Genomic DNA, 17,610 nt, shown 5'->3' with positions numbered 1-17,610 from the left:
GTGTTTAGGGGACCTTTTAGTACAATTGTAGACACAGGAGGACCTGAGTCCTCTTCTACTATTAACTCCACATGAGTTTTTCTTCCTCTGCTCCAAGGCAACTTAGCATCTAAGCACTTAGATATTCTTTTTCTTAATAATCTGATGGTTCAGGGCTTGTGTCTCCTCTCACCATGGGTACTGCAGCCACCTAACTTTCTTCATATTATTCAATTTCTGTAGACTGTGATGGTTATTTTGTAGTCAGTCCCTATTTAAACCATTAAGTGTGTGGAAAGTTTAAAAATTTTATTTTGCAAAGCAATTCACATATTTAATATCCTGAAAGGCCCACCAAGAAATCCATGTTGAATTATTTTGTTAAATAAATATACCACAGGTAAGGGGTGGTAAGTAGGCAGAACATAGAGGATTTTTAGGACATTGAAAATATTCTGTATGACACCCTAATTTTATACATTTATCCAAACCCACAGAATGTACAACACCAAGAGTGAACCACAAGGTAAACTATGAAATTTGAGTGATAATGATGTATCGATGAAGGTTCATCAACTGCAACAAATATACCATTCTGGTGGGGGAGGTTGATAATGGGGCCAGAGGTATATGGGAAATCTCTGTATTCCCCTTAATTTTGCTGTGAACCTTAAACTGTTCTAAAAAACATATAGTCACAATAAGTAAGTAAGGACTTCCCTGGTGGTCCAGTGGTGAAGAATCTGCCTGCCAATGCAGGGAACACAGGTTCGATCCCTGGTCCAGGAAGATCCCACAGGCCGCAGGGCAACTAAGCCCACGCACTAAAACTACTGAAGCCCACGAGCTCTAGAGCCCGTGCTCTGCAACAAGAGAAGCCACCACAATGAGAAGCCCGAGAACCGCAACAGAGTAGCCCACACTCGCCGCAATTAGGGATAGCCCGTGCGCAGCAACAAAGAGCCAGTGCAGCCACAAAAAAAAAGTGTAAGTAAATAAATAAATAAGCAAACCATTTTCTCCTGTGTAGCCACTACTTACATTGAGAACACATTACTTGTTAACATTTGGTGTGTCTGAAGAGATTTGCTTCCCTCTTAATCCCCCAGTCTGAAGTGACTTCACCTTGTATTGTCACCATTTTCTCATCAGTGATCAAGCTATCTCAGCTGACAGTATGTCTTGGTGCTTGGCATAAGAAACTGTGTGTCTTAATATCTTTTTCATGCCTTTCTTCACACCTTTCCAGCAAGGCCCTGGACTCTTTTGTGTTTCAGTAATCACAGCTCCTTTGACCTTCTTAATTCTCTTTTTTCCTCCCCTGATTTCTTCCAGCTTATGAAAAGTTGCCTGCCCATCTTGCTTTCACATGTGTGTTAAAGAATATCTAGTAAGGGCAATAGTAGTAAGTTGTATCAAGGAAAAGAAAAGCTGTAAGCTAACTGAAGTTCATACAATAAAATACATTTCTTCCAAAGGCTAAATTACTCTATAGCATTAGGGAAAAAAATAGAAAGGATTAAAGGCTAGATAGAATAAGTCTCACTGAAGGAAAAGAGAAAGGTTTGTGAAACTCCTCTTTCTTTCCCAGAATTATAATCATAACTGCTTCTTTTATGTTTGTGGAAAGCAGGACAGGGGAAGGATATTGATCAGGAGACCAACTGGGTCAGGAAAGTTGGAATGAGGCTAGAGGAAGTAATTTAAAAATGAGTTTTTCTTACTGGGAAAACAGGCCAGGGAGAAAGACAGTAGGATACACAAGCCACGATCTAAACAACAAAAGATCAGTGAACCTAATATCGGGATATGGTGTAACCGGGCATGACCTTTTAGGACCTTCCCAGGGAATGCCCTTCCGCCATGTTCTCTGCTTTAGCTGCTCTCTGAAGTACCTAGATAATAGTATCTGATGCACATTTCCTGAGTTGTTTTACAGATGTGAACCCCCCCCCCCACCAAATGGAAGATGTTAACTACTTGATGACCATAAGCACATAGCCCCCAGACCTCCTGAAGCCTAAGGATTGATAATGTTAACACCTGTGACACTGCTCTGTTACCTCACTATCAACAAACCAGAGAATTGTGCATGAGCTGATCACATATCCTGCGATACCTACCCCTCACCTGGCCTTTAAAAATGCTTTGCTGAAACCCTTCAGGGAGTCAGGGTGTTTGGGGCACGAGCCACTGTCTCCTGGCATGGCCCTGCAAAAAATCTTCCTCTGCTCCAAACTCCAACATTTTGGTTTGGCCTCACTGTGTGTCAGGCAGACGAACTTGCCTTTGGTGACAATGACAGAAAAGTGGAGAAACTGAGATTCAGAAGCAAGAAATCCATTCATCTGTTTCCTGGGAATTCAACTTGAATTGTAGAGTAAATGAGCTGTAACAAATGATGTACAAACAAGAGTCTCAGTGACTGGGTTCAGAAGAGGCTCAGTTCCAAGCCAATGGTGGGCCAATGGTCTACTTTCATGGGTTTGTTATGTTACTTTTCTTTGACCAAAATTTGATTGCAGGATCTTGGGAGATGAAGCTGACTCAGGTGGAGATTCTCCTTCAATCCTTTCTAAGGTTGGAAGTGTTGATCCCTACCTCTCTAACACTTCTTGTGTTTATGAATTGAGCGTGTATAAATGGTTCCTCATGAGGCAGAAGGAAAAGAAGGAACCTCAGGTGATATGGACACAATAGGGTTAAATATAATCTTGGTTCATGAAAATATCAAGGGCTAGAGAGGATGAGGGCCAATAGGATCTCTTATGCATTGCTTGCAATGATCTCAAGTTGAGTATTCACGTAACTGACAAATCAGCAATTCCTCTTCAAGGCATATACCCAAGAGAAACTCCAGGAGACACATGCCAGAATATCCAGAGCCACAGTTTTCATAACTAAAAATAAACAAAATACTGGAAGCGGCCTAAATAGCCATCACAGAGGTATGGACAAATAAATTATGGTATATTTACACAATAAAATACTACAATATGAATATATTAGTAACACTACAAGTAAAAAGAACATGTCCCAGATGACTTCATACTGCATGATACTCATATAGTAAAGACAACAACTAAACCACAGATACATGTATATAACAATATTTAGAAGTATATATTTTTAGAAGCATATTATTTATGTATGTATATGATCAGCATATATCATATATACATAAAATTTTATATATATTTATAAAATCAAGAGAATGATAAATACATGATTCAGGCCAATGTAATGGGTGGGAGAGAAGCACAGAGGTTGTTATAAGTTATTCAATGCATAAATTCCAGGTTGAGTGGTGAGTTCAAAAGTACTGCTGCTTATTATTATTAATAAACACACAAAAGAATAAACAAAAATGCCTTCTCCAAGACCAGTCATAATAAGGTGTCCAATTCTGTATAACTAAGGTTTGAATAAAAGTAAAAGAAAGGGCTTCCTTGGTGGCGCAGTTGTTGAGAATCCGCCTGCTGATGCAGGGGACACGGGTTCGTGCCCTGGTCCGGGAGGATCCCACGTGCCGCGGAGTGGCTGGGCCCCTGAGCCATGGCCACTGAGCCTGCGCGTCCGGAGCCTGTGCTCCGCAACAGGAGAGGCCACAAGAGTGAGACGGCCGCGTGCCGCAAAAAAAATAAATAAATAAAATAAAAATTAAAAGAAAAAATATTGGTAGATGTTACATAAATTCAACTAGAAGGATTAGTATAACATGGCTAATAAAGTACTTTTCAGACTCTAACTTAACTTTGTTTCTCCTTCTTACTTTGTGTAAAACGCACTTAATCAGGAATGAAGTGCCTTCTTTAGTTGTTACACAGGCAAAAAGGCTAGCAAGACATAAAGATATAAATGCAAAGGAAAATGTGTGTACATCATTTTGAGCACACCACAAACTCTCCGTTGAGGCGCAGCTGGTTCCTGTGCATCAATAGGGGAGGAGGGTGGTGAGAGGAGAGAAGAAACTAGGCAGGGTTAGACTCCTGGGAACAATCAGTTTTCATGCCAGAGTTAAGCCTGGACAGAACTAAGACAGTTCTATTAACGACATGGACAATTACAAAAAATCTCTATATTTCTTTTGAAGCACCAATATTCCACAATAGCAAACAGTTTTGGTCTTAAAATAATTTGTAAAATAATTTTTAAATTAAATGTTTTATTAACAACTGGTCTAGCCTGTTTGCTTAAACAGAGCTCTGATGAGATTCCTGGGTTACGTAATTATGGATATACCCAATTCATTGCTCTTCCATTTCTCTACTTCCTCTCGTCTTACTTCCTTCTTTAAAGGTCATATGCTTTGACCCCACCCTGCCCCATTATACTGATGCCTAACTTACCAATTTAAAAGATAATTTGAAAATTTCTTTTATATAAATGTGAGATAAGCTTCTCAGGCATTCAGCAGGTATGGCTTTTTGTAATAAGATTCATTAACTTTCTGCTGATTCCCATGTGACCTCTTTCTTCAGCAATGATTGTTCAAGTATCCAATGATCATGAGAAAACTGTACCTTTTAATTTATAAATCCTGACTTTGAAGGAAGAGGCAACATTATTATAAAAATGTCATACCTTTTATGCCTTTTAATATAATGTGTTTGAAATTAATCTGATAATGTAATGTTAAACATGTGTCAACTATTTTTGACTAATGAAGCATATAAAACTCTCCCTAAGAATCACAGAGGTTGTTTGTTTATGAGTCTGTCACCAAACAGACTTTAGTAAAGCCTGTTACTACTTCCTACTCATGAAACTATAGCTTGGTCTCTGAAGAATTTGATCTTTGAACATAGCAATGTAATGAGAAGAACAAGACTGTTAACTGTACTTTCGCTGAAATAAGCAAATAAGTGTCTTCAGGGACTTCCCTGGTGGTCCAGTGGGTAAGACTCTGAGCTCCCAAAACAGGGGGCCTGTATTCGATCTCTGGTCGGGGAACTAGATCCCACATGCATGCCACAACTAAGATTTTGCATGCTGCAACTAAGAAGTCCACATGCCACAACTAAAAAAGATCCCACGTGCTGCAACAAAACATCCCACGCGCCGCAACAAAGATCTCTCATGCCACAGCTAAGACCCGGTGCAGCCTAAATAAATAAATAATGAATAAATATATTTTTTTAAAAAGGTCTTCATACTCTGTAACTATTCCATCTGCTAGAATTGTGTATGTTATGCTAAATGTTGTTTTATTATTTAAACCTTACTCTGAACTCTCTGACCTGTATCATCTGAGTTTGGTCTCTAAGGTAGAGCAATAGTCTTGATTTTCCCTCCTTTGATGATGGTAAGATGAATGGCCCACACACTTTCAAGTAGGGGCTCTTAGGAAAGCTTGTTCATGACTTTTTCTCTGGCCTAGATCCTTCTCCAGAATACTATCTCTGACTACTGAACCTCTCTTCCTGGGTGTCTTACAGGAATCTTCATCTCAACATACCTCATATTCAGCTTATTCCCACTCCTCAACCTTCAAACCCTTCTCCTCCTCTGTAGTTCTTAGTGAATGGCAACTCTGCCCACTATTTCACCCAACCAGGATACCTCGGAGAATATTTAATGCCCCTCCCTACCTATCAATATACATTTAATTAGGTGACAAGTCCTATTTATTGCACCTCTTGAATCTCTCTCAAAATAGATCTCCTACCCATACCTTCCACCTTCCTTATATGGGACCCTCATTACCCTTCACCGGGTATTAGAAAACTACAAGTTTTCTAATAACTCTCCCTCCCCCCCCAGTCTCTACCTATTTAAGCCATACTTCCACTAGAGCTAGTTATCTTCTTCTAAAACAGAAATCAAATGATGCATTTTCTTTCTTAAAATCCTTTAATGACTCCTCATAAGTCCTTAGGAAAAAGTCCCAAATTTTCAACATGGCATAAAAGACTTTTACATGGGAACCCAGCCTCTCTCTCCAGCTCATTTTTTGCTATTCCCTTGTACTATCTTTAAGAGGTATACAAAAGCCACTGTATATTTCCTGAATATGCCATGCACTTTTATACTTATATGCCTTTGAATCTAATGTTCCCTTTGCCTGGACTATTTTTTTCTGCTTTAGCCTTCACTCAAGACTCATGTCCTCTGTGCAATTTCTCTCAGTATCTCTCCTACTCTAAAAGACTTGTCTTTTCTTCTTTAATTCCATGGATGTATATATATATGTGTGTGTGTGTGTGTGTGTGTGTGTGTGTGTGTGTGTGTGTGTGTGTGTGTGTGTATGTATATATGTGTTTTAACATCTCTCATAATTAACTAAATTATTTATTTACATTCCTGTCTGACTTTCCCACCAGGCTGTGAGTGCCCAGGGAATAATGATATGTGGTGTATGGCTTGTAGTTTATCAATCTTTCTCTTTCTGGTACAGACCTGATACTTAGTAAAAAGCTTAACATTTTTTAATAAAAAATTAGAAAATACAGATAAACATGAAGAAAAAAGTAATCTCCCACAATCTTACCATCAGGGAGAACTGGTGTTAAGATTTTCTATGTATGTAAAGCAAATGATATTTCTTTTAAAAATGGTAGCAGGATATATATTTTATTTCATAATTTCCTTTAAAAAATGAATAGTATACTGTGAATATATTTCCAAGTCATAAAATATTTTAAATCATAATACTTGATAATTGCATTACATTTCATTGTATGCAATGCCCTTATATTTGTACATTTGAGTTACTTTAAGTTTTTAGGATTATAAATGATTGCATGGTGCCCACTGAGTTCTTTTGATAAAATCACAGTAATGAAATGGTCCATCAAAGCACAAGTCTTAGTGACAGGCACCAAACTCTCAGAAACTTCTGAGATCTACACCTTCTTTTTGTCTGCCCCATTGGTTCTTAGGCCTTAGTACCAGGGAGGAATGGAATAAATATAATAGGGTAACGAGAAAGGAGGGAGAAGAAAATCTGAGATAAGTGGAGAAGATGATTCTGATTGCCTGGAGTGTGGGAGGAGTTTGCTGTATCTTCTTTGGTTTTGTTTTTGGAATAGCTGCAAAGTACATGAAAGAGATTGAGAGTGAGTGAGATTTTTAGAAGGTTTTGTCACAGGTTTTGAACATACTCCAGATTTGGTGTTTTGGGGAGACCACATTAAAGATTCTAATGCTTTTAATTCCCCTCAGGTTGAAGGACTATCGTTCCTCTAGATGCAGTACCTTGCTGAGGCTGACTTTGAGAGAGAGAGCTGATGCTGCTTTCTGCAATTTCCCCCTATGTTTAGACAATCAGCATGTATTTTTTCAAATTGTCTTCCAGAAAAAAGTACCAATTTAGATTATCATCAACAGTGGAGGAGTGCTCTTTTCTCTTTGAGTGGACAGATAGATGAATAGGTGGATGGACAGATGTTTATGGACAGATGGACAAACAGAGTATTTTGGAACCAATGAAAAGGAAAGCAAAACATGTTCCTTGCAGGCAGTTAATAATACTTTGATCTGTCTAGAGTTACTGGTTCCATTCCAGGTACTGCTCACCAGGTAGCAAATGAAATAAACTCTGAGCAAGGAATTCTGTTTTATGTAGGTGAGAACAGGATTTATGAGGCATCTTAGATGTCCATCAGGGTAGCAAAAAAAAAAAAATCTCAAAATGTTAGTCTGGTGTGTTAGAGAAATATAGATAGTTGAGCAAGATAGCTGAAAGAAAACTTGTTTCGTGGGAGGAAATGAAGCACAAGCAAAATTACGAAAGAGATTGAGGAAAGCTGGTAGAGTGAGATGAAAACTTGTCCCTAGCCATTGAGCAAATGCGGGATGACGTCCGTGGTCACAAAAAAAAATCCACTCTACTTCTGTTTGTAGAAGTTGCTACATATCAGGGCAGAAATAAAGGTTTTTCATACACAGGTTTTAGCATTTATGAATACCAAGGACCTGAATACCTACATATCTTAAGGACACATGTGCAGGATAGATGGCCTTTCTTCTGACTTCTCTGGCTTGTCACTCTGTGAAGAAAACACGTCTCACTCTAACACAAAGTAAGGCGGCTTGTGTGGCAGTTTTTTCCCCTAGTTCAACTTGTTAGAATTGGAAAACTGTAAAACTCCTTCCAGCCTGAAAAGTAGAGATAGTTTTTCAAATTAGTCCTTCAAAGGACTGCATTCCTTATGATTCCATTCTGATGAAAAATATTGTCTTTCTTTTAATTGCCCATAACTTCTAAGAGCATGATCCCCCATTTTGTTCTGAAAGCAAACTCATACACACAAAATATTTTAGTGTGTTTGACAGTATAAGGCACTGGGATAACCTTCATAAAAGGAAAGGGAGCAGGACCCACAGATAAGAAAACCTTTAGACTCATGAAGTTAAAAACCTTCTATGGGCTGGGCTTCCCTGGTGGCGCAGTGGTTGAGAATCCGCCTGCCGATGCAGGAGACACGGGTTCGTGCCCTGGTCCGGGAAGATCCCACATGCCGCGGAGCAACTAAGCCCGTGAGCCATGGCCGCTAGGCCTGCGCTTCCGGAGCCTGTGCTCCGCAACGGGAGAGGCCACAACAGTGAGAGGCCCGCATACCGCAAAAACACACACACACACACACACACACACACACACACACACACACAAAAAAAAAAAAAAAAACCTTCTATGGGGAATACACTATGCATATCTATAACTTTCACAGAATGAAGTCTGTGAGAAAGGCAAGCAAAGCTCTGTGCGCATTTGCAGGAGGAGCCGTTCCCCCAGCTTCCAGGAGGTAATCACCATTGCAGGGGAAGGGGTTGGGAGCAGTGTTTCTCAGGAGAAGGAAGATAACTAAGTCAATACAGTCACTTTGCTAAATATCCAGATTACCGTTCTTGAAAAACTGTTTTAACATCTTTTCCTACTCTTCAGTAGCTAAACTTTCACCAATTTATGATCATGGTTTACAGTTTCTTTCACCTTTAGTTTCTGAGTAAGATTCTTTCATTGATCTATTGGCTCCTTCTTACCTTTTGGACCTGACATGTCTTCAAAGAACAGAAATCAACTGGTTGATCACAGAATCAGATAATCACTATACTAGAGCAAAGGAATATGCTAAGGGTAATCTTTCACTAGGCAAGGCATCATTGGGAAAAAAATAAGTTCACTATATTCTTTGGACTTCTGAGTAAAGGTTCTCAGCTCCATTGCATTTTTTCCCCTGGGGCCCAGAGAGAGTCTTTAATGTAGTAGACAGTATGAAGGACTAGGATCAGTCCATGGGGAGGGAGAGTATGGGAAAGGTGGGCAAAAAAATGCAAGGAAGGGGGCTTCCCTGGTGGCGCAGTGGTTGAGAGTCCGCCTGCCGATGCAGGGGACACGGGTTCGTGCCCCGGTCCGAGAGGATCCCACATGCCGCGGAGCGGCTGGGCCCGTGCGCCATGGCCGCTGAGCCTGCGCGTCTGGAGCCTGTGCTCCGCAATGGGAGAGGCCACAGCAGTGAGAGGCTCGCGTACCGCAAAAAAAAAAAAAAAAAAAATCATACATCCAATGACATATTTGTTATCGTCCCTTGGACTTCTAAGAGACATTTTAAGATATATCACAGCTGCCACCCTAGTCCAAGTCTTGGACAAACACAACAGCCTCTTAACTGGTGTACCTGGTCTTCTTACAATTTTCCCAACTCTTCTCTGCATAACAGCCTAAGGAATCTTAAAATCTCAGCTTGCTTTCCTACCTAAAATCTTCCAATGGTTTTCCATTGTGTCTAGGAGAAAATCTGTCTGCCTTGCCCTCTAAGATCCTAGGATCTCTGGCTATTTCATTCTCCCCAGCCTCAGCAGCTACTCTTCTCCACTCTCATTCTTTCTGCCTTTCTGTCTGCTCCAAGAACGTGCCCAGCCCATTATCTATCGCCTCAGTGTTTCTCTTCGGACGGTTGTCCATCTACCCAAAATGCTCTTTCTGTAGCCCTTCGCATGGTTCCTTCCTTCTCATTATTCACGTCATATGCCTCCTCTTCAGAAAGGCTGTCCCTGAGCACACTCTAAATGGACACCTGTTAAGACACTACAGCATTACCCTGCTTGCATTTCTTTCATAGTGCTTACGTCTCACCGAATTTATTTATTCGTTTTCTTCTCCATTGTCTTTCTCCTCCCTGAATGCTCACCACTGTATCCTTAGTACCTAAAGCAATGTTGGCACATAGCTGGCACCCAATAAGATTTTGTTGAATACATGAATTCTCATTTTATGCAAAATTTAGAAAGGAAAAAACTGGACTGAAGCCTGGTATGAAGTATGAAGAAATGATGACACATCATATGCATTGACCAACATGGCATGTGGTAGCCTTCCTTAGCATTTTGAAATTCAGAACCAGAAATGTTAGAACTGTCATCGTACTTTGGGGAAAACACAAGAAAGAAGGCAAAACAAAAGTCAGAATTAGTACAAACTGTATAACTCTATGTGCAATATAAAATATACTGATCTATATACAATCCAGAACAGTGTCTGGCACATATTAGGCCCTTAATAAATTTTTGTTGAGTAAATGAATGAATGAGCTAAAGGCCTGCAAATGATTAGACCAAAAGCAAAACCAAAATGATTAAACTTTAACTAATGGGGATATTTTTTACTCCAAAATAGAAGTTCTGCTAAGGGAGGGGAAATACAGTTTAGCTGAGGCAGCCCCATGTTAAGCAGAAGTAGCTTTCATATAATGACAGAGCAGAGGAGAGTCCCCTCCTACATCTTGCTAAATGTGGGCTATCTCAGCCCCTTCATCTCACCGGCTCTGTGAGAGAGGAGGCCTAACTTCACCACCCTAGGACCAGCTCCACTGCACCAGCCAAATAAGGTGACTAAACAGGTTTTACTCCCAAGTACTCAGATAACTAGTGAACATTCAACATGATAGTTTTGCATTAACTTCAAGTTCCTTGACCCTTTTATTCTTATTAGACAGTATAAACTGAGTTATTAGCCAAAGTGGGGCAAATGTTTTGATTAAAATGACTATTTACACTAATAATCTGTTTTTAAAGAGTAGCCAATTTGGGGATTAATCAAATTCGATTTGCTTTATTTTCTATTTTTAAAAATTCTGTACTGAAAAAGCAAGGGAAAACAGACACTTTTTTATTTAATAGGAATAAAATCGCTTTTCTAGAAAAGAGCAAACTAAACTAATACCACATTTTAAAAAGGTGTATTTAAATATCAGAAAAGTTTCAAAAGAAAGTGAACAATCCTTACAAGTGATTAGTAATAATCATTAAAATATGTGAAATAGGTAAGGAAGATTAGAAGTACAAACTTCCACTTACAAGATAAATGAACTTTACATCGTGAGGAATATAGTCAATTATATAGTATCTCTGTATGACAACAAACAAGTGGTCAAAAAGTACAAACTTACAGTTATAATGTAAATAAGCACTAAGGGTGTAATGTACAACATGTAATTAATACTGCTATATGTTATATATGAAAGTTAAGAAAGTAAATCCTAAGAGTTCTCATCACAAGGAGAAGATATTTTTCTTTTTCTTTTATTTCGTACCTGTATGAGATGAGGGATAATGTTCACTAAACTTATTGCAGCAATCATCTCATGATGTATATAAGTCAAATCATTATGCTGTACACTTTAAACTTATACAGTGCTGTATGTCAATTATACCTCAATAAAACTGGAAGAAATAAATTAAAGAAGTTAATCTCTGATAAACAAATAAAAAAGAGTAATGGTAATTAATATAATACCTCTAACAGGAATAATATGTCCAAATAGATTCTTACCAAGCCACCACCAATGACAGCTATATTTTTCCTTTGAATATCAGAAGAATCCATCACTGCCAAAGTGGTTTCCATAATTTTTGCTGGTCTTGTCACGGAGAAAACTGTCTCCTACACACTGATTTCCTCCGGTCTTTACTCTGCCCAAAGCCCTGCATTTGTGAGCCAGCAGCATTATTTGAATAAGGCTAATTTTCCTTGAACTTAGAAGGTAGCATTTAACCCGTTAGTTGCCCAGAGGACAATCAGCTCAACTTTAGGAAAAAAGAGAATTCATTGCAATAATCAAATTTTGAAAAATCCAGACAAGTGAAGCCACTCACTATCTTATGTGTAAAACAGAATTTTTAAAGCACGGTTTTACAGCTTTTCTTCTTCCTTTTCTAAACCGTGTGATCTTACTTTCATTTTCATCCATGACTAACCATGAATGAAACTTCCCTGGTCTCATGTCCCAGAGCATCTTACACGTTTCTTAGGAAGATGGCATGGTTTCATAATTGATCTGTGGATTATTCTTGTTATTAAGACTGGTCAGGAATTTCAGCTAAATGGTCCTCATGGATTGTCTTTTTTTGCATCAAATGCTAGAAACGTTAGAATCTAATTTGTGCATTAACACTAGGGGAGATGGTTAATATTATGCTTTTTGTAAATTCATTCATGGCTTCATATTATCTTTCCACTTTTTTGTCTTTTTTCACCCCATTTTAAAAGCATATTTTAAATTTTTTGTGCATATTTTTGAATTGAGGGTTTCTTAAAAATGGAACAGGGCTTCCCTGGTAGCGCAGTGGTTGAGAGTCCGCCTGCCGATGCAGGGGACACGGGTTCGTGCCCTGGTCTGGGAAGATCCCACATGCCGTGAAGCGGCTGGGCCGGTGAGCCATGGCCGCTGAGCCTACGCGTCCGGAGCCTGTGTTCCGCAACGGGAGAGGCCGCAACAGTAAGAGGCCCACATACCGCAAAAAAAAAAAAAAAAAAAAAAAAAAAAATGGAACATGATGTATAAAATAAAGTAAGAACGTAAATGAAGACTTTTTCTCCCTGGTGAGGGCAGACAGACTTCAGAACAGTTTTTCTCTGGTGAGGAACTAGAGTTAGACATCATTCAATAGCGACCCTTGTGGATAAGTATGATTAGAGTTGCTAGAAGAAGTTGTTGTTAGGAATTTTTATTTATTTATTTAGAATAGGTAATATTACATTCACATGGTATGAAATACAAGAGGCACAAAAGGGTATACAGTGACTAGTCATTTTTCTTCTAATCCTGTCCCTTGGCCCCCTATTTCTCCTGCCCAGAGACAGCCACTGTTTTGGTGTCTGGGTTTCCCTACTCTTCTGTAAACAGCACTCTCTTTCTCTCTCTCTCTCTCTCTCCCTCCCTCCCTCCCTCCTCCTTCCTTCCTTTTCATAAATAGTAGCCAATTTTACATACCTTTCCACACTCTATTTTTTCATTTACAACATAAACTCAAGAATTCCAATATACAGAGAACAGTTTCATTTGTTTTTTAAAATTGTGGACTGTAACACAAAAAACTAAAGTACATAAAACACAAGGGTACAGTACAATAACTTATTGTAAAGCAAGCACCCATGTATTCACCACTCAGGCTACAAAAAACATTGCCAGAACCCCAAAGGTCTACAGGTGTTCCCTGCCAATCACCACCCCCTTCACAGAGGTAACCACCATTCATACAAGCATCCTTAAAATACTTTAGTTTTGCCCTTTTGCCTCTTTTTAAACTTTACTGTAAATGAATTTATGTCGGGTTTTTTTTCTTTGAAATTTGCTTTTTTTCTCAATATTATGCTTCTTAAGATCCATCTGTGATATTCCATGGAGTTCTAGTTCACTCGTTTTCATTTATCCATTCTACTGCTGATGGATATTTGGGTGTTTCCAATTTTTTTAATATTTTGAATAATGCTGCTGCTTGACCAACCTTGTATATACAATGTAGTGCACATACATATGAGTATGTATAGGACGTACATACTGGTTATGCATATTTTTAAATTTCCAGAATAAACCACAGTTATGTTCCAAAGTATTATACTAACTTTTACTTGACACAGTGTATAGAAGTTTCTCTTCTGCTACATCCTCATCAGCATGTACTACTTTGCTAGTACATTTAGTTTTTGCTGGTCTGGTGGGTATGTACTGTATCTCACTGTCATTTTAATTTGCATTCTTTGATTATTAATAAAGTTGGGCACCTTTTCTCCTGTTCATTCACATTTGCTTTTCTTCCTCTGTATAGTGTTCATTTTTCTTTTGGGTAGTCTTTTTTTTTTTTAACTGACACTGGATATGAGTTTTATTCTTTTTATATATTGCGAATAACTTCTTCTACTCTGTGGCTTGCCTTTTTGCTTTCTTAATGACATGTTTTGATGAAAAGATATTCTGAATTTTAACATATCAAATGTTATCAACCTTTTCCCTTATGGGTTTGTTTTGATGGTTATTTATTTGGGGGGAGTAGGTACTCATGTTATTTAATTTCCATATGAGCACTTTAAACTGAGTGTTCAAAATTCTTTCTGAAAATTAAAAAAAAATGCAGGAGGGAGATCAAGATGGCAAAATAGAAGGACGTGGAACTCACCTCCTCCACAAATACATCAGAAATACATCTACATGTGGAACAATTCTCACAGAATACCTACTGAATGTTGACAGAAGATCTCATACAACCAAAGCTTCAAGACAGATTACCATGTAATCAAGTAGGATGAAAGGGGAAAAAAAAGGAATTGGTAGGGGACCGGCATCCCTGGGAGGGAGCTGAGAAAGAGGAAAATTTCCCAGTGACACCCTTCAACAGCTGAGATAACAGCCAGGATACATAGGGAGCTTCAGAGGCTCAGAGGAGAGTGCAACAGCAGCATTGTGGCAGGCAGAACAGAGAGAGACCACCACCGACAGTCCTGGTCACCTTCTGGCACTCCCCAGACTGAAATGCATGTCTGCTGGTGTGTGGGAGCTGGCTACTGAAATTTGGGCTTTAGCTGACAGACTTGGGGAGGGGATTGGGTTGGCTCCATGGAGACAGACTGAGGGGGCTGGAGTGTGGTCTCAGGAGCAACCACAGGTGTACACAGGACTGGCCCTGGTCCACCATAGAATCCCCATTGTTAACACAAGCATGAAGGGAGGGACACTGCCCTGCCATAGCAGCCTCATTCTCAGCATGCTCACAGTGGGCATGCTCCACCTCTACAAACTCTAGGAGTGTGCAAGCAACAGTGGGTTGTCCACATGCAGAGGCAGAGCTGACATCTGAGCCAATCCCCAGGGGCTGCATGACTTAGAAAGAAGGGCTGAAATCTGAGCCATGTGCCAGCAGCTGTGTGATCCACAGATTTATGCCACCAGTGGCAGCTTTATGAACTCAGTGCCTGCTGTACATCCAAGTGGATTACTGGTGCTCCCGTAACTGGGGTGGGTCCAGTGATAGCAGCTGCAGTCTTTGCGGGTGGGCATATGCAGAGGCAGAGCTGGGGACTGGACTGATTCCATAGCTCCCATGACAGGTACAAGTGCACAACTGTGGTGGTCCCGATGCCTAACTTCAGCAAATCTGCACTGATGAATCTGCACTGGTGGCTTTGTGAGCACAGTGCCTGAAGAACAGCCATGCCAATCACCTGCATTCCCATGGTTGAGGTGTGGCTGAGGGCAGTGTCAAAAACCATGTACTTTGTGAGCCCGCACAATGGGTGACAGACACCACAGGGTGCATAGAGTGCACTTCCTAGTGGATGGCTCCTAGGGAGGAATACTCAGTAGCTCCTCTCCAGGCAAAAGTGCTCCAGTCCCACCCACTTCACACTGCATCTGAGAAACAGATATGGGATTTTCTGCTCCAACAACTGGGGAGCAGACCCTACCCCCAACAGGGCTGTGACAACCACAGACAAAGAGGAGGCCCCACTCAACATCCAGTGCAGGCTCTGTTCACCACAACACCAATCACACAACCTATCAAAGGGATAAAGAGCAGCACACATGGAGGAAAGATATGGCAGGCATTCATACTAAAAATAGTTCTCACACCAAAAATATCAGACTCATGCATGCTACACAGGGTGCTCCCACGTAAAAACAGCCTTTCAAGAACACAGTAGATAACTATTTCTCCTAAATTCATAGAGAAACATAAGTAAAATGAAGAAGGAGAGGAACCACTCTCAGTTAAACAATCAAGAGAATTCCCCTGAAAGAACAAACAATGAAACACAACTCTCCAGTCTATTAGATCCTGAGTTCAAAAAAGAGGTAATAGAAATACTGAAGGAATTAAGAAAGGCTATCGATAGAAATGCAGATCACTGTAAAAAAAGAACTAGGAACTATAAAGAGAAGACAATTAAAATTAGAAAATTCATTTGCCAAAATGAAAGCTGCACTAAAGGCAATAAATACAAAACTAAATAATGCAGAATGAATAAATGATCTGCAAGATAAAAAAATAGAAAACATGCAATAAGAACAGAAGACACAAAGACATATTAAAAAAAAAAAGAAAGCACTATACGAGACCCATGGGATAATATAAAGTGTCCCAATCTACACAAAATAGGGATCCCAGAAGGAGAAGAAAGAGAAGAAGGGATTAAAACTGATTTGAATAACTTATGGCTGAAAACTTCCCAAACTTAAAGAAGAAAACAGATATCCAGATACAGGAAGCACACAGGGTCCCAAACAAGATGAACCCAAACAGACCTACACCAAGATGCATCGTAATTAAAATGGCAAAAGTCAAAGATAAAGAGAGGATTCTAAAGGCAGCAAGAGAAAAACAACGAGTTAGTTACAAGAGAAGCCCCATAAGGCTATCAGCTGATTTCTCTACAGAAAGTTTGCAGGCCAGAAGGGAATAGCAAGATATATTCAAAGTACTGAAAGGGTAACACTTGCAACATAGGATACTATACCCAACAAGATTATCATTTAGAATAAAAGAGATTAAAATTTCTCAAATAAGCAAAAACTAAAAGAATACAACAATGCTAAACCTATCCTAAAAGAAATATTGAAAGTTCTTCTCTAAATAGAAAAGAAGCAAGAAACTACAGGAAAGAGAAAATCACAGTTGGAATGTAAATCGCTCAAATAAGCCAGTACACAGATTTAAAAAAATGCAAAAACATTCTTATGAAAGAGCAGATAAGTAGAATGAACAGCAAAAGGATAAACGTAAAGATATTAAAGGGGACATCAAAATCATCAAGTGTGGGGGGTGGGGGGCTAAGAAAATGTAGATTTATTTTTTAGAATGTGTTTGAGCCTATATGACTACTAGTCTAAAGCAAGTAGATATAGTAATGGGTTAACATACTTGAAAAACAGGATAACTACAAATCAAAAACATACAATAGGTTTACAGAAACCAAAAAGCAGAGAACACAATCATAATGCAAAAGAAATCCATCAACCTACAAAAGGAAAAACAAAAAGAAAAATGAAGGAAGAAAGAAAAAATACAAAATCAACTGGAAAATAAGGTTTAAAAAGGGAAGAAATACATATCTAATCAAAGTTACCTTAAATGTTAATGGATTAAATGCTCCAATCAAAAAACAGAATGGCAGATTGGATAATAAAACAAGATCCTACAACTTGCTGTCCTTATGGTGAATGATACACAGATTGAAAGTGAGGGGATGGAAAAAGATATTTCATGAAATGGAAATGACAAGAAAGTGGGGGTAGCAAAAGTCATGTCAGACAAAATAGACTTTAAAACAAAGGACATAAAGAAAGATAAAGAGGACACTACATAATGATAAAGGGATCAATAAGAGGCTATTACACTCATTAACATATATGCAGC

The 17,610-nt window shown here is 39.1% G+C and overlaps 1 protein-coding gene across 1 annotated transcript in view; it reads right to left on the bottom strand.

The window, feature by feature from the left end:
- KMO (kynurenine 3-monooxygenase) overlaps positions 1-11,827 on the bottom strand; it is a 48,906-nt gene extending 37,079 nt beyond the window's left edge. Inside the window, 1 exon segment of the mRNA XM_059079139.1 lies at positions 11,753-11,827. Within this exon segment, the coding sequence (XP_058935122.1) occupies positions 11,753-11,827 (75 nt within the window).
- Between the last annotated feature and the right edge of the window lie 5,783 nt (positions 11,828-17,610).

This window comes from Kogia breviceps, chromosome 1, assembly GCF_026419965.1.
Source record: "Kogia breviceps isolate mKogBre1 chromosome 1, mKogBre1 haplotype 1, whole genome shotgun sequence".
NCBI lineage: Eukaryota > Metazoa > Chordata > Mammalia > Artiodactyla > Physeteridae > Kogia > Kogia breviceps.
The sequence above is the reverse complement of the archived record's forward strand: the minus strand, read 5'-3'. Positions and strand labels throughout refer to the sequence as shown.